The following is a 20,403-nucleotide window of genomic DNA, read 5'->3' on the forward strand; positions in this document are numbered from 1 at the left end:
GAGAGTTGTCTGGTTTTAAAGCAGGGAGTTTTGAAGCACCCTGCCCTTCCCCTGTCTCGAGGGAGAACCAGCTAAAAATCAGCTGCTGCTGGGGGAAGGGTCTCGAGAGCGACAGCTCAGCAGCGTCAGCGGAGAGCGTTCATTCGAAAGGTCTCAGGAAATAAGCGTTTCGGATTTTCTGAAGCTGTAAAATAGCAAAATACAAATATCTGTAAATTATTTTTTCTGCTTTTCAGCAACTGGTGAAAGGTATTTGTTTCTCTCTCGGGAGAAAAATGCTATTTGCATGGATTGTGCCGGCAGCAGTTTGGTTGTTGGTGCACTTCACAGCAGGTAAGATACTTTTTTTTTTTTTTTTTCCTACGTAGCATTTATCACTTAAAAGAAGCACTCAGGCTAAGCAGTGGGGTTTTCCTCAGCTTCTGTGTGGGGTGCGAGAAGACATCTTTCTTATTAAAGAGAGGAAAATTTGACGCTTGATTGGGTTTATGGTGTGATTTCTGTAAGAATGCCTCGATCTGCTGCTGGTGCCAAGTGTCCTGCTTGTCCCCACGCCATGGCACTGCCCACAGCTGGGCTGGCAGCCCAGAAACCCCCCGCACCCTGGGCTGCATCCCCAGCAGCGTGGCCAGCAGGGCCGGGGGGGGATTCTGCCCCTCTGCTCCGCTCTGGGGAGACACCCCCCAGTGCTGCCTCCAGCTCTGGGGCCACCAACAGCAGAAGGACATGGAGCTGTTGGAGCGGGGCCAGAGGAGGCCACGGAGATGCTGGGAGGGCTGGAGCCCCTCTGCTGGGAGGACAGGCTGAGAGAGTTGGGGGGGTTCAGCCTGGAGAAGAGAAGGCTCCAGGGAGACCTTGGAGCCCCTTCCAGTCCCTCAAGGGGCTCCAGGAAAGCTGGGGAGGGACTCTGGATGAGGGAGGGGAGCCCTAGGAGGAGGGGGAAGGGTTTGACACTGAAAGAGGGGAGATGGAGATGAGATGTGGGGAAGAACTTCTTTGCTGTGAGGGTGGTGAGAGCCTGGCCCAGGTTGCCCAGAGAAGCTGTGGCTGCCCCATCCCTGGAGGGGTTCAAGGCCAGGTTGGAGGGGGCTTGGGGCAACCTGGTCTGGTGGGAGGTGCCCCTGCCCAAGGCAGGGGGTGGCACTGGGTGGGCTTTAAGGTCCCTTCCCACCCAAACCATTCTGTGATTCTACAATTCTCTGTATCCACATTAAAGGTTTTCCCCTTCTCCCATAGAAGTCTGCATTGAAGGCAACGTGACACCTCCCAAAGTTCCCCATGGCACTGTAGAAACCTGTGATGATGGGAACATGACAGCTAACATGGCTTCTCCCGTCCAGCCTGGAACCAATGTCACCCTCTCCTGCCAGCTGAATCCCCTGCAACACACCGGGCCCTGCAGGACCGTTATTTTCCTTAACAGCTCTGAACTAATTAGAAGTTACGGCAGTGCCGTAAGCACCACCTTTCTGGTCCGTACATACGGCAAGCACCGGTTTACGTGCAAAATAGTTTGTGAACAGAAGAAAAAACTCATTTGTGGAATCGAGATAGAATCTGGAAGTAAGGAGAATGTAACTGTTTCTTGTTCTTCAGCGTTTCCCGCGGTACCTCTGAGACGTGTGTTAGAAACCAGCAGTGGGTGGCCTTTTTCAGAAGAGGTGCTGTCTTCTAGTGGTTCTTTGTATTTAAAATACTCCTGGCTGGGACTGTGCATCTCTGTTACTGATGCTAAATAAAACCGCCTGCTCAGAGGAAACATCATACTTTCCTGCTCTACCCCTGACAGTCTCTCCAGGACGCAGGGGACTTGCAAGAAAAATTCTAAATTTTAGATTTTCTTCCAGCCTGACGAGCTGCTGCTGCTGCAGTCGTCTGCTGCATCAGTGCTGCCCTTTTTTTTTTTTTTTTTTTCTTTTTTTAAATAAAAATAATGGTTGATTTCTTCAAGCAAAGCTTGTGGTGCCCAGTCTGGAGAGCCGCCCAGCGCTTGTATTTGTCTGACACCCTTGTAAAGTCACTGGGGTTTCACTCAAGTCTCAGAGGTCTCCACGGGCTGCAGACATCACAGACTTTTCCCATATAAATATAATTTGCGGGAACATTTTGCCTAGAAATTCTTTAAAAAACCCCAAACAATCAAAAAGCCAAACCTAGCAGTTCTTAAAAGAAAGAAAAAAAAAAAAAAAGCAAGAAACTGATACAAATATCTGTTTAAGATCCTCCAGATGAGCCCAGAAACGTGTCGTGTATCCAGAATGGCACAGACGGCCATCCCACCTGCACCTGGGATAAAGGAAGACTCACCTACCTCAGCACTACCTATGTAATACAGTAAGTAACACGGTGACGTGGGTTCTTTAATACCTATAATTATATCTTAGAGTTGTGGGGTTTTTTTTCATTTTTTACACTGTTCATTGAATATTTGCCCATATCAAAGCACACGGAAGAGTTGGTTTATGACCAACCAAGTAACAAGTGATGGGACAAGAGGAAACGTCCTCAAGTTGCCCCAGGGGAGGTTTAGGATGGATATTGGGAACAATTTCTTACCCGAAAAGGCTGTCAAGCCTTGGCAGAGGCTGCCCAGGGCAGTGGTGGAGTCACCATCCCTGGAGGGGTTTCAAAGCCGGGCAGACGTGGTGCTGAGGGACATGGGTCAGTGGGGGTTTGGTCAGTGCTGGGTTGGTGGTTGGACTCCATGATCTGAAAGGCCCCTTCCAAGGTGGATCTCCTCTATTCAGTGATCCTGTGGTTAGCAGCACCAGCACCAGAAATCCTGCGATCCGAGCTGCTCGGAGTTTAGCTAAGGAGATGGAGAGAGACTTTGCTTGGAAATGTGGGGTTTTTTTGCTTCCTGTCTTAGACCCAGCCTCTATTTTTGCTCACTCTGATTTTGCTGAGCCTTTGCTGAAAAAGATCATGGTGGCTTCTGCAGCAAACTGTGGGGAAGGACCAAAGGTTCCCTAGAACCTGCCAAGCTGTGTTAGGAGACATTGGATTTGGGGAGTCACCATGCATAGGAGGAACCTTATTAAAAACCTCTATTGAAGCAAACATCTAGGTAGAATTAATTAGTTTTGCCCTTTGCAAACCAGTGGGTCCCCACTTACTTCCAAGGTGTTGCATGTTGACCATCTCCTTGCCATGCAAGCTCACTCTTCATCACCTTCTCCTTCTTCTTCACCTCCTTCTGTTGGCCAAGGTAGCAGCAACTTTCTCAGCAGCTTGTAGAAACCTGTCACTGCTCTTTAAGCAGAAGGAGAATAAAGGGGTAATTTGCAGAAGAGTAGGGAAGGGTGGATAACGAGTCCTGCAGGTGGTGTAACACAAATACGGCAGCACTTGGTAGTAAGTTATTAAGTATATTACGAAATACAAAAGGTCAGCCTGAAGCAACATGGTAAAACCATCTCTGGTTCAGGTGGAAGAAAATACACAGAGGAGCTAAATGAGCTCACCCAGGCAATGGGTTGAACAACACTGGGAATTAAAAGTTGTGTTTGAAGTCGTGCTGTCTGACCGTTAGACTGCAGATAAATTACATCTTTAATCACTAAGTTATATTAAAAAAAAAACAAACCCAAACCCCCCAAAATCCATCATCCCTCCAAATTCTGTGTGCCAATACTAAGGCTCATTCATAGAGAAATATTAATCATTACACTATTAAAAGGAACCTCCTCACGCACTTTGCAGCTCAGTGGAAATGCAAAACTATTTCCTTCGTCTGCAACTAAAACCAAAAAGAGGTGTAACACCTTCACTAGAGGAGTATTTCCTGTAACCACCGTATTTAAGCAGATTTTTTCAAGGGGCCCATGACCTGCCTGGCTTTTGGTGCAGCAATAGTCCCTTGAAATCTGTCCGGCGGGGGAGATGCTGGAGGAGCTCCCAAGGGACCTGGAGCAGCACGAGTCCAGGGGGACCTGCGCCGTGCCCTGAATCACCCAGGATTTAGCTTTCTTGATGCACAGCAGACTATTAACCAAGGATTTTTTCCTTCTCTTCCAGACTGTCAAATGGGACGGATGTCTTCTGTGCCTCCGAAGAAAGCCCGAGCGAGAAGTCTGGCTCATTGGCTCTGAGCAAGCTGAATTTTGACTCTACCTACACCCTTGTGGTTGCCGCCTCCAATGAGCTAGGAAGTGCTTCTTCGCAGCCCCTCGTCTTCATGCTAATAGACATAGGTAAATGCACGACACCGCCTTCCAGTGAGTCCCAGCCCTTCAGAAAGACGTGAAAAAGTTTTGGGCGCTTTCTTGTTTAAACCTCTCGGAAAAAGCATATCCCTCCAGTCTAACCCCGTAATTCTACTTTCCATGTAAACCCCCCTCACCCCGTTCCGAGCCGTGCTGCGGATCTGAGTGCCATTTGCTTTCTTTCTGTTTTTTTTTTTTTTTTTTTTTTTAACCATCAGTCAAACCCCATCTTCTCAACTTTTCGGTGGAATTTAAAAATTCTGCAACGAACTGCACCCTTTCGTGGCACGCCGAAGCAGGAGCGCGGCACTGCCGGCTGAGATACCGACCGCTCACCCGGCACACCTGGAACATGGTAATCCTCCTCTGAACAAAAGGGACTCATCGGCCCTGGAAGTTGCTTAAATATCATTATTTCTTACGAGAATCCAATGTCCAAAATTGCCTTTCTCTGCACTTTAACACCGTATCTAAGAAAAACTATTGCCTACTGGTCAAAAACGACCATTGGTCTAAAAGTGAATGAAGGTGAAACACTGATCCTGTAAAAAAGCTGATTAATGAATATTTCCCCTTACATCCAATGTCTGTGTGATGCGCTGAAGGATCAGAGGTTGTGTTTGACCCACCGCTTTATTGGAATATGGTCATATCTGCTCCTTGTAGCTCACGGCTACAGGCGCAATTTCCAAATGTTTTTGCTTTCCCCAATGCTGATTGGAAATCTTTGCTCTTATTTTAAGTGGTAAAAGAAATGTCTTGCTTGAAGTTGAGCAAAACACGTGAACAGAAAGTTTGTTACCGTTGCATAATTAAATGAGGAGTTTTTTCTGATGAAGAACTGCAAGCCTGACGATTCGTTGCATCATTCTTCGAGTTATTAAAGTTGCCTCAGCGCAGGGGTTTCCCCGTTGGTTTTAAAGACGTGGTTTAGGTGGCTGGGCTTCCTTTGGGCATTAATAACACAGCCTGTCACCGCCTTCAACCTTTATTTCCCCGTCAGTCTAACATCATACGTCCTTTGTCTTCATTAAAGGTGGAAAGCTTAAGCGGCGAGAAGTGCAGTCTTTATGGTCTGGAGCCTCACACAGACTACGAGTTCCACCTCAGCTGTAAAATCCACCCCGAGCGAGGGCTGTGGAGCAACTGGCACGTCTACCAGGCCCGGACTCCCGAAGCAGGTACCTCCTGCAGGAAATCCGTGTCTAACCTTTGCCTACGAGTGGAAACTTCTAGCTAATGAACTCAAAACGCTGCCGGGTGTTTGCCGCTTGGTTTGCAGGGTCTCCGTAGATCCCGAGGCAGCGCCAAGGGGGACGCAACTGCTGGAAGAGGATTGCTTTTTTTTTTTTTTTTTAATGAACAAAATATGAAGCTGTCCAAGTTTCTTGCAAAACAGGAATTTCAAGAGTTGACTGAGAAGGTCTGAAGGTGGTTTTTTTGGTTTGGTTTTTTTTTTTTTTTTTTTTTTTTTTTGATGGAGGAGGTTCAGGGGAATTTTGCCCGGAGCCATAGCGGCCTCCGCATCGTGGCACAGCTGGAAAAGGCAGAGAGGGCTGTGCAGCTCAGCCAGGGAAAGAAAAACCTTCTGTGTCGGCTCATATCTAGGCATTTTACTGAATTCCTGCAACAACCCCGTGCTCAGGTCGGGATGGCTGCCACGTCACCCTCTGGTGCTGATGCACCACAGCTTGGGTGACACGCTCTGGGTCCTTGATCTCACCCAACAATTTGCTGAGAAGTTGGGTGAATTGGCCAGGAAACTGCCAGGCCAGGAAACTCTCTCTGTTCTGCTGATGCTGGCAGGTTTTAACAAAAGAGTTTAATTTTGCCAAGTCATTTTTTTCCCAAGTGGAGAAATTGCCTCACTTGGAGACACTTCCACCATGCCGTGGGGCTGCTGGAGACCTGGGGAGCTTCAGCAGAGCAGAACCTGCCAGGCCATTTGGGAGAGGGAGATTCCCACCAGGGATTCAGTGAGCAAAGAGCAGATGCCAGGGACAGATGGCACCAACCTGAGGGCAATCCCATTAGCTCCTGCCACCGTTCATATTGGCTACCTCGTGTGGCTGGCCACGGGCTGGCAGAGCTGCCTGCCTACCTTCACCCTGAGCTCCACAAACTCCCATGCTGCAAAACCTGCAGCTCTGACGAGAGAAAAAAAGGCTTCTCAGAAGTTTGTGTTTCAACAAAGATGTGTCAGCTGCTTTGGCATCCCCTCCTTTCATCTCCTGCTTGGCTTTCGTTGCTCTTTTTTTGTGAATTACTATAAGCTCTTCAGGCTGGTGCCGTTATTACTCATGCTATTTACCACTACTGACAGCATCAGTTTCTGTAAGAAGCATTGATTGATGCAAAAGGTGTGAACTTTTCCTTCCCTCCCCCACCTTCCTCTCAACAGTTTTCTCAACCTTCTCGCTGCACCCCGGGTTGCTGCAGCGTTTGTGGTCACCACCCCTCTCCCCAGTCGCTGTTATAAAATGAGAACCTTCTCAGCAAACCAAGGAGCATTTTCTGTCCCCAGACCAGGTGGGCAACAGAAGAGGTTGCAGATGAGCAGCTCTGGGTACATCGTGGTTGCCCTTCTTTGAAGGACCTGAAGTTCTAGCTTCCAGAGGAGGCCACGGAGATGCTGGGAGGGCTGGAGCCCCTCTGCTGGGAGGACAGGCTGAGAGAGTTGGGGGGGTTCAGCCTGGAGAAGAGAAGGCTCCGGGGAGACCTTCCAGCCCCTTCCAGTCCCTCAAGGGGCTCCAGGAAAGCTGGGGAGGGACTCTGGATGAGGGAGGAGAGCCCTAGGAGGAGGGGGAAGGGTTTGACACTGACAGAGGGGAGATGGAGATGAGATGTGGGGAAGAACTTCTTTGCTGTGAGGGTGGTGAGAGCCTGGCCCAGGTTGCCCAGAGAAGCTGTGGCTGCCCCATCCCTGGAGGGGTTCAAGGCCAGGTTGGAGGGGGCTTGGAGCAACCTGGTCTGGTGGGAGGTGTCCCTGCCCAGGGCAGGGGGTGGCACTGGGTGGCCTTTAAGGTCCCTTCCAACCCAAACTGTTTTGTGATTCTATGATTCTACACGGAGTTTGGCCTTTTGCAAATTCAGGAGTATACCTTTTCAATAAGACAATTTTTTTTCCTGTTTCCCTAAGCCTGACCTGCCACAAAACTTGCTTTATGCGAGCACTGTTCATAAGTGAACGCATTTTTTTTTTTTCCCCCAGCTCATTCGTGTGGTTCAGGTGTGAAATGAACTTTAAAATCTGGGCTGGAGGCCAAGAGATACAATCCCACATTTTATTTTTTCCTGCTTCGAGCTTGCCCCTTCCTCCCTCCCTCGCTCACAGCGAGTGTGCCCTGGGTTTTATTTCTTCTGCGGGTCCTGCTTCTTTCTATTCCAGTGACTATTTGCAGTTAATACAGGACAAACAGCTCTTAACATTGCCGGCACTGAGGATTTTTTTTTTTCCTCTCTTTGAACTTAGCAAATAGCAGGCGGCCCCATTCCAGCTGGGGTTGTCCAACAGCAGCTGCCTGCTGCTCAGGTTATTAGAAGCAATTATTGTTTGAATTTGGTGGGTTTATTTTGGTCGGGTACCTTGAGGAACCAAGCTTCGTTACCTCATATGGGCTTTCTTTTCTTGTCTCCGCTTCTGAGCTGTGGGAGCACATTGTTCACCCGTTCCTGCAGCCAGAAGTTTGCTTTCATGTTATTTTGGGAGGTTTATTCAAAACATCAAGGGTTTCCAGTCGCTCTGTGACTGGAAGGAGAAGCGTGGAAAGAACGGGGGATTTAAGCTCCCTCTGATGAGGTCCTACCCAGGCACCCGTTAAAGACATTTATTGCCTCGAGCCAGACAGCGAAATCCTACAGATCCTACAAACCCCATCACCTGAGGCTGCCCGATGTTTTAGGATTGATGCAGCCAAACCCAAAGACCTTAATTAATCTCAGCTTTTATGAAAGACGAGAGCTAATGCTGCTGCTTTGGTGTGTTTCCTTGGGAGCAACCCTGATTCCCGACTACAGGATAAACTCACCATCAGAGCAAAACCCTCTCTCAGGTGTTTTGGCTTGTTCTCTTCAGGAGCTCCACCATCAACGCAGCCGGACTCCAGCTACAACAGCAAATACATTCTATTACATATTGCACCATTTCAGAGACTTTTTAAATCTTAAATTTTAATTGTCTCAAGATTTTTTACCTCCTCTGCCTGTTCAGCATCTTGTCTGTGGGCTTCAAAACGCAGCCATTAATTCTGCTTACCCTTTTCCTTCCACACCAGTGCCCACCAGGCTCCTGGATGTCTGGTACCGACAGCAGGACGTGGACAACCAAAGGCAGAACATCTCTCTTTTTTGGAAGGTGAGTTGTTTAGGTGAAACCTGAGCAGATGAGGGGGAACTCTGGTTTCTGTGTTGGCAGGAAAGGACTGAACCCAAGGAGAGCACAGGGCTTTACCAGTGCCCAGTGATGGGCACATGGACCAGCTCTGGCACCCAAAGTTTGCCTCCCCTGGAAGAGTCACCAGCTCTTTTCTGCCTACAATTTCCCTTTTACAGTCCCCCAAATGTTCTGTCATGCTGGAAATATAACACATTCCCAGCACATCACAACAGCGAAGAGAAGTAGAGGCATTCCAGCTCAGTTACCACCTTTCAGAGATACACCTTCCCTTCCCCTTTTCACAAGGCGACCTCTGCCCCTGGTGGTATCTCCAAAGATAACAACTTCACAGGCTTCCTAATTTGTTTCCTAATTAATATCTCCCTCTCCTGCTTCTCCACCACGTTGCTGTTTGCCATGGTTGCTGTGGGCAGTCAGGAGAGGAGTTCTGGGAGGCCAGGAGGACACCATGGCTCATGTTGTCCATATGCAGGCACCTTCTGCGGCTGCTTTGGGACACGAGCTTCCTTCAGGGGTGGTTCTGCTCTGTTTTGCTTATATGAAGGACAGAACGATGAGGAATAGGGGAGGCAGAAGAAGCAATTTATTTTAATAGCCCTTTAAGGTGACCAAACTCTCAAAAATGGAAGAGCTGGATGTAGTTTGGGCAACGGGAAGGGTCCTGCCCGTGTCCCCGTTGTGTGGATGGACGGTGTGGAGAGGCTCTTGATGCCCAGCTGCGCAGGAAGAAATTGGTTTTCTGTGGGGGTGTGAAGCAGGGGATGGGCAAAGCACACGCGGGAGGGTTTGCCAGCAGTAAATCTGCAGATCTGAAACTGGGCGACCTCAGAGTCCAGAACAAACCTGGTGGTTTGGGTCTGCTGAGCAACGGCTCCCGCGGGCTGAGACCCGGCAAGGGAAACCTCTAAAAAAGAATTTAAATTAAAACCCACCTGTAGGCTAAAAATTCCACATTACCTTGTGTTATCCCCCAGCTCAGGAGCAAAGGCTTTAGCCAGGTCTGCCTTGCCAACGTTCCCAGTGAAACCAAGCCCCGTCACTGGTGCCGGGGGCTGAGTTCCTCCAGTATTGCCCACCCAGCACTTAAAGCCAGGTCCAAGATCATGGGGCGTTTTGCTGTGGTGGTTTTATTTCGAAGCCAATACGATTATTAATATTTTTAAGTTTGTTTTTTTTTTTAAAGCCTAAATTACCTTTGACTCCCGGTTTGCAGTCCCTGGGTAACCTCCCAATTACCGCTCTCTCTTCTCCCCACACCAACGGGCTGTAGGTGAAAGCAGAAATTCTCATGTGATTTTGTGACTCCAGCCCTTGTGGCTTTATGACATTTAACCTTCAGCCCTTTAACTTGCCGTAGCAAAGGGGCGACACTTTCTGTATCGGAGCAGACTTCCTGCAGCACCATTCATAAATCGGGTGCGATACATTGCTTTTTTTTTTTTTTTTTTTTTTTTTTTTAAGTTTTCACGACAGCTACAAAGCAAAAGGCTCAGACTCAACAGAACTTACCACCGTTATTTTCACATTTTCACCCTAATTCCCAAGGAAAGCATCACCAATTTAACTCCAGCAGGTTTTCAGAGCGGTTTCAGCGCCGCCTTTGCCCTGAGCCGCCGCCAAAGCGAGCGTAAAACTGCAAACATTTTCCTGTTTTTGAAAGTAGATTTTTTTCCCCTCTTCCTTTCTTCTTTATTTTTTTTTTTTGGTGTTTTGTGATGACAAAAAAGAAAGAAAGAAAAAAAATAACCGCCGAACACAATGAACTGGGTGTGTAGGAACTGCAGGAAACCGTGAAACTGAGAGTACAACTGCAGACACCCTGGGGTGGAAAAAACAGCCGGAGGTGTTAGAGGGGACAGCACGGCCCTGATGTCTCCGAGACGGGGAGCCTACGTGTTTGAATTTAAATAATTCATTAGCAGGGCTTTAAGTAAAAATCGGGATTTTCCCCAGCTTAAAAAAAATTGCTCATTTTTAAACATCCAGCCGTGCAGTTAATAGTCCTTTTTTTTCCCCTCCTTGTGAAAAGCACGGCTTGAATCCAGACTCAAGGCAGAATCACAGAATGATATGGGGTTGGAAGGGACCTCTGGAGATCATCCAGTCCAACCCCCTGCCAGAGCAGGTCCACCCAGAGCAGGTCCCACAGGAACGTGTGCAGGCGGGGTTTGAATGTCTCCAGAGAAGGAGACTCCACCACCTCTCTGGGCAGCCTCTTCCAGGGCTCTGACACCCTCACAGGAAAGAAGTTCCTCCTCGTGTTTAGGTGGAACTTCTTATGTTCCAGTTTGTGCCCATTTCCTCTTGTCCTGTCCCTGGGCACCACTGAAAAAAGACTGGCCCCATCCTCCTGACACCCTCCCTTGAAGTATTTATAGGTGTTGATCAGATCCCCCCTCAGTCTTCTCTTCTTCAGAATAAAAATACCCAGGTCCTTCAGCCTTTCCTCATAAGAGAGATGGTCCAGGCCCCTCATCATCTTTGTAGCCCTCTGCTGTCCCCTCTCCAGCAGTTCCCTGTCCTTCTGGAACTGGGGAGTCCAGAACTGGTCCCAGTGCTCCAGATGGGGCCTCCCCAGGGCAGAGCAGAGGGGGAGGATGACCTCCCTCCACCTGCTGGTCACACTCTTCCTGATACACCCCAGGATGCCATTGGCCTTCTTGGCCACAAGGGCACATTGTTGGCTCATGGTCATCCTGTTGTCCACCAGGACTCCCAGGTCTTTCTCCTCAGAGCTGCTCTCCAGAAGGTCAGCCCCAACCTGTCCTGGTGCAGGGGGTTATTCCTCCCCAGGTGAGGCAGCAGCGGTTATACCACTCCTTGGAAAGTCATCAGCTCCCAGGAAAAGAGCTGAAACATGAAAAGAGCTTCACTAAACCAGAGTTAAACAGGAAAAATAAATAAAAGATAAAGATACGCAACCTCAGGAGAGACTCTTGGGTCAATGGATGCTCTTGGCCTTACCGTTAGGGAATTAACTCATTTCGTGTGGCTGGATGGCATGGGTTCTCCGGAGCAGAGCAGTGATGGAGCTGGGATAGGGCTTGGGAATGCAGAGCGCGGGTCACAGGCCTGGGCAGCAGCAAAATCAGAGGGAAAAATCAGAACAGGCTGTTAGGTGGTACATATTATACACAAATGTGCAAAATCACGGTGGAAAAGGGAAATTCTGCAGCAAGGACACCAGCTTCCTTTGGAAAAAAAAAAAACTTTTATTTTTAGCAATAAAAGTGCGTGTTTATCTATGAACATGTAGTCTTAGGTTGGCACTGATGTGGAAACGATGCCACGTTTACAGCGCATTAGCTGTACTTTAGGCCAACAGATCTTAAGTTACTTAAAAAAAACCAATAAATTAAAGTTTTACAGAAGCAAGCGGTCTCAGCAAGTGGGGGAGCAACCTCTGTAGCGCTGCTTGTTTCCTCCAGCTTTTAAAAGGAGAAGAAAGTAAAAACTAACCACTGGTTCCCAAAGAACATCAACTGGTACGTGCTGTGGTCCAGCAAGTAAAGCTGTGGCTGCAAATAACCTTATTACTATCAAAATAGAAAAGGAAGAGGAAAAAATTACCTTTGAGTGAAAGCTGGTGGGTTAAATGGGGCCGGTTGAGCACCTGGGTGAGGGAGATGCTCTGAAGCCAAGCTCCAGCTTGGTACCACCAGCTTCCTGTGGGTTTTGCTCATCAGGTGAAGAAGAGAGTAACAAATGGACTTTCCTCGCAGGCTTTGAGCAGGTCAGAGGCAGGAGGAAGAATCCTGCAGTACAGGGTGACCTTTGAAGCCCTGGGTCAGCAGAGGTCCCCAGCAGGAGAAGACATCACCAACCACACCAGCTATACCCGAGTCACGCCAAGGGTAGGCTACAAGATCACGGTCACTGCTGAGAACTCAAGGGGCAGGTCCCCCCCTGCATCCATCGTCACCAGCCTGGGCACTCAGGGTAAGGTCTTCTGCTGGGTCTGGACCACTGGGGATAACACCTGCTTTGCGCTACACACTATGGAAGCGTTGAGGGCCCACCACCTTGGCCTCATCGAGGTCCATCTCAACGAACCTTCGGGGACCCGCAGGTCCCGTTTTCCATGTGGTGCAGTTTCATGACTCCTTAAGTTGCCCCACATTAGTACTGCTGCAGTTTCACCTCAACCCCTTCTGCCGACGCAGGCGTGACCCACGGCACCAGCCACCCAGGCACCTGACACAGCAGAAAGGAACCGAGACCAAAAAAAGAACTTTTGGTGTTGTTTGGTGGTTTTTTTATTTTTTGGTTGGTTTTTGGTTGTTTGTTGTGGTTTTTTTTTTTTTTTTTTTGCATGAGAGAGGTGGCAGGACCGAAGGGCAGGTGTTGGTAAGGGGAAGTGGCACAAGCTTCATCTCCTGTGAAATTGCATGCGAGGCAAAATTAACGAGCGGTCCCTGAAGGGACCTGGCCCTGAATTTCCTGTAGGACTGCAGAGCCTCGTGGTCTGGGGTGCTTTGTTCAAAGAGGCAGTTCTCTGTTTGCTCTTCTCCAGCTGTAACCTCAGTGAACCAGCGACAGAGCATTCCAGCTTGTCCCGGAGCATCCCCATCAATGGGATGCTCTCCTCCTTTGGAGGTAGACGTGCAGCTCCTCAGCTTGCAGGTGGCATCAGATACGCGAGCCCTTCGTTAGGTAGGGCCAGGATCGGTGCAGAAACATCACCGATATCCGATTAATTAGAGGCAGTGGGACAAGAACTGCTTTGTGGGCTCAGTTCAATTGTATTCGTTATAAAAAACGTTCAGGAAAGACAGTGGGTTTACACCACCAAGGAAGATTTGGTGACTCTTCCAACGTTTTCTCCTGCAAGAAAGAGTCAGCTGGCCCTGGCTGCGAAAGGAAGGGCTTTGGTCTTGTGGAGACGATGCACGTTTCTGGCTCTGTCACCATCTTCTCAGGGCTCAGGGCTGGTATGGACAAGCAAAGCTGGGCACATTCAAGCTGCTGCACCATGAGACAAGCCAAGAATGTGGCTCTCTTCCTATCAGCAGAGGCATCACCTTCACATAAGGACCTTTTTTTTCAATGGCAGCTTATTTTTATGCATTCCGTGATGCCAAACTGGATGAGACACAGTAAAAGCCATATATCAGACTTACCGAGCCCACCAGAGGTTAAGGCAAGTTTGTGCTGATGGTGTCTTTTCTCTTTGGTTGGTCTTTCTCCCCTGTAAGGTCTACCTCCTCCTCAGGAGGTCTCTGCCGTGGCCATGGGAAACAGCAGCATCCTTGTCAGCTGGAAGCCACCTGCAGGCCTGGTGGCATCATCACTCGGGGGGTACGTGGTGGAGTGGACAGAGCTGGGGAGGGACACACACCCGGAGCCCCAACACGCCTGGGTGAAGCTGCCAGCGTCCAACCTCTCCACAGTCATCACAGGTAACCACCACCTCGGGGCACCTTTTTATTTTGAAAGCTTTTTAAGGAACAAGTCAAATTCTAGTTTTTACTAATTCAGCATAAGAAACGATAGCATTTAAAGCTTTCTGTATAGGAGGTTGCCCAGAGAAGCTGTGGCTGCCCCATCCCTGGAGGGGTTCAAGGCCAGGTTGGAGGGGGCTTGGAGCAACCTGGTCTGGTGGGAGGTGTCCCTGCCCAGGGCAGGGGGTGGCACCGGGGGGGCTTTAAGGTGCCTTCTAACCCGAACCACTCTGTGATCCCTGCACCTCACAGCTTAGAGCACCGAGTTGGGTGACAACATTCGCCTCCTCCCCTCCATGGTCCTGGGTTTCCTCGGGAAGGCACAGGGCTGCCGGCAACTGTTGCTTCATGAGGAAACAAAGGATTTCACCCCTCCGAGTGCCAACATCACTTGCTTAATGCACAGCGAGGCTCTGCCAAGCCGAACAGGAGATCACAGAGAAGCATTATTTTTCCTTCTTTTTGATAGATGTGTTAATAATTAGGATATTCGTCTGAGATCCAAGCAGCTAATGGGAACACCTTAGCCATGACTCTAAATGCTTTCACTCGTAACTGTCCCCTTTTTTAAATTTCTTTATTTAGAGCACATAAAAGATAACGTGTGCTACCAGATCAGCGTGTTTGCGCTCTACGGGGACGGAGCTGGACAAGGGGCATGCGTGAGGGGACACTCGAGAGCAGAAGGTAACCCCCAGCAAAGCTCTTCCAGGTATTTTTAAGCCAGCTTAAGCTCAGGTTTTAACTGTCGGTCCGATGTTCTGCAGCACCGGCGGCTGGGCCCCAGGTGTATGCAACACCACGGGCAAACGGCATCTTGGTTTCATGGGCACCCATCCCTGCCCACCAGCAAAGGGGCTGCATCACAGGGTACCATGTGTACCTGCAGAAGAAGGACCGGGAGGAAGCCCCAGCCATCTACGGTAGGCGGCTGGTGGAGACCAAGGCGACGTGGGTGTGCTGCGGGTGGGGGACAGAGGGTGGGAGAAGGAGGTGCCCTCAGAAAGCTCTGCCGTGGGGGTTAGCCCCAAAATTCAGAGTCAGGTCCCTCTGCTACAGCTGCCCATCAACACGACTACACATCCAGGGCTTCCAGCTTTGAGCCAGATCACGTTATTTTGAATGTGGAACTACCAGATTTCACTTCTTTCCCCCCCCCCATTAGTCATTTTCTCAAGTTACAACCACTTCAGGCCCTTACAACTGCAGGCAGGGTGGAACATCAGCCTTTCTGAAGCCCTGTCCACCAAAGGCATACCCTGCACGACACATGGAGACACGCTTTTCCCACCTGAGCCCTCTTGCGCTCCGTCTGCCCAAGAAATGCTCTTTTTTGAACTTTAGGGAGAAGTTGCATGACAGTTTTTACTGGGTATTTCACAGTTCCACCATACAAACCTCCCTTTAGATTGAAACGTTAAGAGCAGTCAGAGAGTAGGACATGCAATCCTAGATGTTCCATCCATGCCATGACCCCACCACCCCTATAGCATAGTCTTCTATAGCCCTTCCAAGTCATTCAGTAACATGAAAAAGGAAGTTATTTAAACTACCAGATACCTCTCCACGCTCCAAGTGCTGGAAACCCAGTTCATTCCAGTTAAGTGCAATAGAAACGTGTGCCAGCTGCTTCATTCGCTTCTCTCTCTCTTCCCTCCAGCCATCTCCAACACCAGTGCCCAGCACTGGCTGCTCATGGCCCACCTGCAGCCTGGGGACCACTATGCCCTCTGGATGACGGCCTCCACCGCTGCCGGAGAGGGACCCAGGGGCAACAGTGAGCTCCTCAGCTTGGAAAGTATGAGTCTCTGCCGGGCTGGGGGCCAGGAGAAGTCCTAGCCCTTGACCCCTCTGTTTTCCACAGACTGGGAATGCTTTGACCTGTTGGAGCGGGGCCAGAGGAGGCCACGGAGATGCTGGGAGGGCTGGAGCCCCTCTGCTGGGAGGACAGGCTGAGAGAGTTGGGGGGGTTAAGCCTGGAGAAGAGAAGGCTCCGGGGAAACCTTGGAGCCTCTTCCAGTCCCTCAAGGGGCTCCAGGAAAGCTGGGGAGGGACTCTGGATGAGGGAGGGGAGCCCTAGGAGGAGGGGGAAGGGTTTGACACTGAAAGAGGGGAGATGGAGATGAGATGTGGGGAAGAACTTCTTTGCTGTGAGGGTGGTGAGAGCCTGGCCCAGGTTGCCCAGAGAAGCTGTGGCTGCCCCATCCCTGGAGGGGTTCAAGGCCAGGTTGGAGGGGGCTTGGGGCAATCTGGTCTGGTGGGAGGTGTCCCTGCCCAGGGCAGGGGGTGGCACTGGGTGGCCTTTAAGGTCCCTTCCCACCCAAACCATTCTGGGATGTTTTTTCCTGCTCCTCTTTACTTACTGAAGATCTGTAGTTTCTGCTGGTTTTAAGATGTAGCATCTCTTTGTCTTCAAGCTCCCAGCTTTGTGCCAAGACATCAGCTGTACCATTTAATAGCAGCTGAAGGCCAGCAGGAGGGTTTACCGTGAAGGGGGAGAGGAGGGTTTGGTCCCTTCGAGTTGCCTGGCCCAGATGTCGATGTGCTTCAAGCTCTGGCACAGGTGTCCACGCAGAGAGTCCTGCTGACCTCACTGTCTCCCATGGGTCAGTGGCGCTCTGAGGTCCCTCACCGTGGTCACTGAAGCAGCTGTGAACTCAGAGCCTTCTTGAGGAGCACAGCAGGAGATGCAAAAGCAACAGCTTCTCCCAAAACTTTCTGTCCACAGCTCACGGCAGCAATCGTGGTTTCTGTCCCACAGGACGGATTGCTTCCATCAAACTCGTTGTGAGCCCAGAGCAAGAGAAATGATCATTAAACCCCGAGAGGGAAGGTGATAAGATGTGTGCCCCAGTGTTGTCAGAACATTTGTTTTGCTGTGTTTCCTCCCCAGCAATGAGCCACAACAACCGCTTCCAGCCCCCGAGTCCCATACGTTAGGAAATTCACACAGAATCACAGAATCTTCATGGTTGGAAGGGACCTTTGAGATCATCGAGTCCAACCTCCGCAGGGTGGGAGGCAGGTTCCTCCCAGGGGCTGCGGGAGAAATCCAGGGAGAGGAGCAGGAGAGGGAATTAAAGAAACCCAGACAAGTTGAAAGAACAAGGTTTCTTGGTATAAAATATGGATTTGCGACAGTTACGCCTGGAGAAGAGAAGGCTCCGGGGAGACCTCACAGCAGCCTTCCAGTATCTGAAGGGAGCCTACAGGAGAGCCGGAGAGGGACTCTTTGTCAGGAGACGTAGTGACAGGACAAGGGGTAATGGTTTTAAATTGGAAGAGGGGAGATTTAGATTAGATATTAGGAAGAAATTCTTTACCGTGAGGGTGGTGAGGCACTGGAACAGGTTGCCCAGAGAAGCTGTGGCTGCCCCATCCCTGGAGGGGTTCAAGGCCAGGCTGGATGGGGCTTTGAGCAACCTGCTCTAGTGGAGGTGTCCCTGCCCAGGGCAGGGGGGTTGGAACTCGATGATCTTTAAGGTCCCTTCCAACTCTAACCATTCTATGATTCTATAATTTTAAGCAGACAGTGCGAGCACCGTAAAGCCAACTGAGAAACAGCCAAGTTGCTGAGAGCTCATTAAAAGTGCATGAAGTTTTTTTAAGATTTTTCCTACTAAACATGCACCACCCTGAGTCTACGTCCTCTTGTCCTCCGTCGGTGTTCGGTTCCCTGCTGGAAGAGATCAGCAGTTGGGTGTTCTGGGTTGTGGGCTGTATCTCAGGAGACACTGGCAGACATCTTTATGTTATAAAGTCCCGTTGTCCCCAACAGCCCACCCAAATTCCCCCAAAATGTGGGTACGTTTTATGAGTGCCAGCACTGGGCAGGCCACGACTGTTGTCCAACTTGAGCTAGTGTATTTAAATTATTACTTTTTCAAAAAAAAAAAAAAAGAAGAAAAAAAAATGTGAATGATGGGTGCTCTGTATTTCAGGTGCTGGGGAGTGGGTGACTGTCGTGCTCACCTGCAGCTTCTTCATCTTCTCAGCCTGCATTTGCTCCGCGCCTCCAGCACGAAAAGTGTGAGTAGATCCATCTGTCCGGGAATTGTTGGTAGAAGGGAGAGTCATCTCCTTCCAGGACACCTTGGGGGACGGCGAGGATTGTTCTCAACAAAGGTTTCAGAGTACAAACGATAATAAGAACCGCCCCCCCCGAGCTTAAAATACAGCCTTATATAGCACTTATTTATTTGTTTAACCTGCAGGCTGCACTCGCTCCTCTCGGCGCTTGTGCCGCAGTGGCAGGACAAAGCCATTCCCGACCCCGCCAACGCCGCATGGGCCAAGAACTACCTGTCTACGAAGGTAAATTGTACTTTTTTTTTTTTTTTTTCCTTCTAATTCCACCACCTTAAAAAAAAAAAAGTACAATTTGAGCCATGCAAGTCAGTCATCTCCGGATGCAGCAAACCTGGCGGCCGCTGAGAGGGGATAAACTCTGTTCTCATGTATTTTTAGTGCCGGAGAAGCTCTGTTCTCCTATCATTTTAGGCTGTAGGATGCATAAAACAAGTTAAATACCTGAAAAACACAGAGATCCGTCCCTCTCAGCGGTATTAGCTGCTGCACGGAGGGATGCCCGCATTCCGGGGGTGGGATGTCATCACGTAATTAGGGTATCGATCACATAATTAATTACCTCTGCCCCCTCCGCAGGCTGAGCTGAGCTCACCCTCCAGCCCGTTCATCAGCACCAGCAGCTTTGAAGAGCCCGAAACAACCCAAGTAGAGGAAGCCTTCGTGAAGGGAGACCCCCCAGACCTCCGGGACCAGCTCCTCTTGGGAACCGGCCACCAGGGAGGTGGCCGCTGGCCACTGGCGAGCAGCTCGGGGCAGGAACCGGAGTACGAGGGGGACGCAGAGGGTGACCCATACGAGCAGCAGCTCCCCGACCTCTACAAGAGGATGGCGGTGGAGGTGACGGAGCAGACACAGAGCATTTCCGAGTACATCGCCAACCCCGTCACCACGTACTCACCACCGGTGACCAGAGACCACCCCGAACTCGAGGGCAACCTGCTCTCCATGTTCCCCACAGTGTTTCTGATGCCCTACGAAGGGAATCTCACCTTGGACGTGGTGAAATTAAACAGCAGCTCTTTCAGCAGGTAGGCCCTCAGGGCGACGTCAGCCTGGCCTCTTTTTTTTTTTTCCGCACTTTAAGTAAATTATTTCAGTGGAGCCAGTCCAGTAACTCGCACGTGAGACCTTCAAGTGACAAAAAACAACCAACTCACCAACTTTTCCAGCGCCGCAAGTGACACTTTTCTGTACAACGGAGCGGCTCCTCGTCAATCCAGCGCCTCCAGGTGGAATTAAAGATGGGAAGATGAGGAATGACCGGGCTGCGGGAACAAGTGGCCTTTTGGAGAGGTTAATTAATTAGGTGCCTTCACGCAGCCTGGGCTACCTCAGTCCTGGCTCAGTCCACCCCAGGAATCAGAGATGTTATAGCAGGGTCAGACCTCAGCATGGCAGCCCCAGCTGCAGCCCTCACTCCTCCAGATGTGCACAGCTGTTGGCCACGGGGCATCCTCACACCTCCAGATGTGCACAGCCGTTGGTCACGGAGCCATCCCTCGCTCCTCCAGATGTGCACAGCTGTTGGCCACAGGGGCATCATTGCTCCTCCAGATGTGCACAGCTGTTGGCCAGGGAGCCACAGGGACACCAGCAACCACCACTGCTGAATTTCACAGGTGACATTCCTTACCACATTGTCCCCAGGGACAGCGGCACCCCCAGCCCACGTGGTCACCGAGGGACAGGGTGGCAGCGGGGCTGGGGCCACCCTGGGTCACGTCAGGCACGGCACGGACGCAGCAAGTCAAATGGACTGGGGAGAAGGATTTAATTCGTTTATTGAAGCATTGTAATTACAGGTCGGAAGCGTGTGTTACACATGTAATGACTTTGTTTACTGCACGTGTAGAGAGATAAATAAAGCCTTGGGAACCCGAAATTTGCTTCCTGTTGTCTCCTCCAGTCAAGCTCAAGGCCGACACCGCAGCTACACATGGAATAAAACGTCTTTAAAAATAATGAACCTGAAGTTTTGCTGCTCAAACAAGGTACTCTGGATCTGAACTTACCTGGACCATCCTCCTCCTCCCCAGGACCGGGTGGTTGCCCTCCATCCGCAGTTGGCTCCACGAGCTGCTGGGCAGTGATGTGAAATGGTGGTGAAACCCCCCTGTGATGCCACCTCAGAGCAGCTCCAGGAAGAGCTGGTGCGTGACCTGGTGAGGAGACAGCCCTCAGCTGCCCCGCAGAGCTCCTTCCATCGCCTTTCGCTTAAGGTGAGGAGCAAAACCCAAGTGCTGCATTAGGGAGATCTCTGTTGGCTTTTTCC

The 20,403-nt window shown here is 50.2% G+C and overlaps 1 protein-coding gene across 1 annotated transcript; it reads left to right on the forward strand.

Moving 5' to 3' along the window:
- Positions 1 to 275: 275 nt before the first annotated feature.
- Positions 276 to 19,163, forward strand: IL12RB2 (interleukin 12 receptor subunit beta 2). The gene is made up of 15 exons (XM_074152444.1): positions 276 to 333; positions 1,237 to 1,563; positions 2,220 to 2,334; positions 4,018 to 4,193; positions 4,424 to 4,560; positions 5,242 to 5,386; positions 8,480 to 8,559; positions 12,324 to 12,540; positions 13,797 to 14,000; positions 14,628 to 14,729; positions 14,810 to 14,965; positions 15,703 to 15,840; positions 17,984 to 18,071; positions 18,257 to 18,356; positions 18,708 to 19,163. Exons 1-15 carry the CDS (start codon positions 276 to 278, stop codon positions 19,161 to 19,163), a joined length of 2,499 nt encoding a protein of 832 aa, XP_074008545.1.
- The last annotated feature ends 1,240 nt before the right edge of the window (positions 19,164 to 20,403 follow it).

This window comes from Numenius arquata, chromosome 8 (genome assembly GCF_964106895.1).
Source record: "Numenius arquata chromosome 8, bNumArq3.hap1.1, whole genome shotgun sequence".
Taxonomy (NCBI): domain Eukaryota; kingdom Metazoa; phylum Chordata; class Aves; order Charadriiformes; family Scolopacidae; genus Numenius; species Numenius arquata.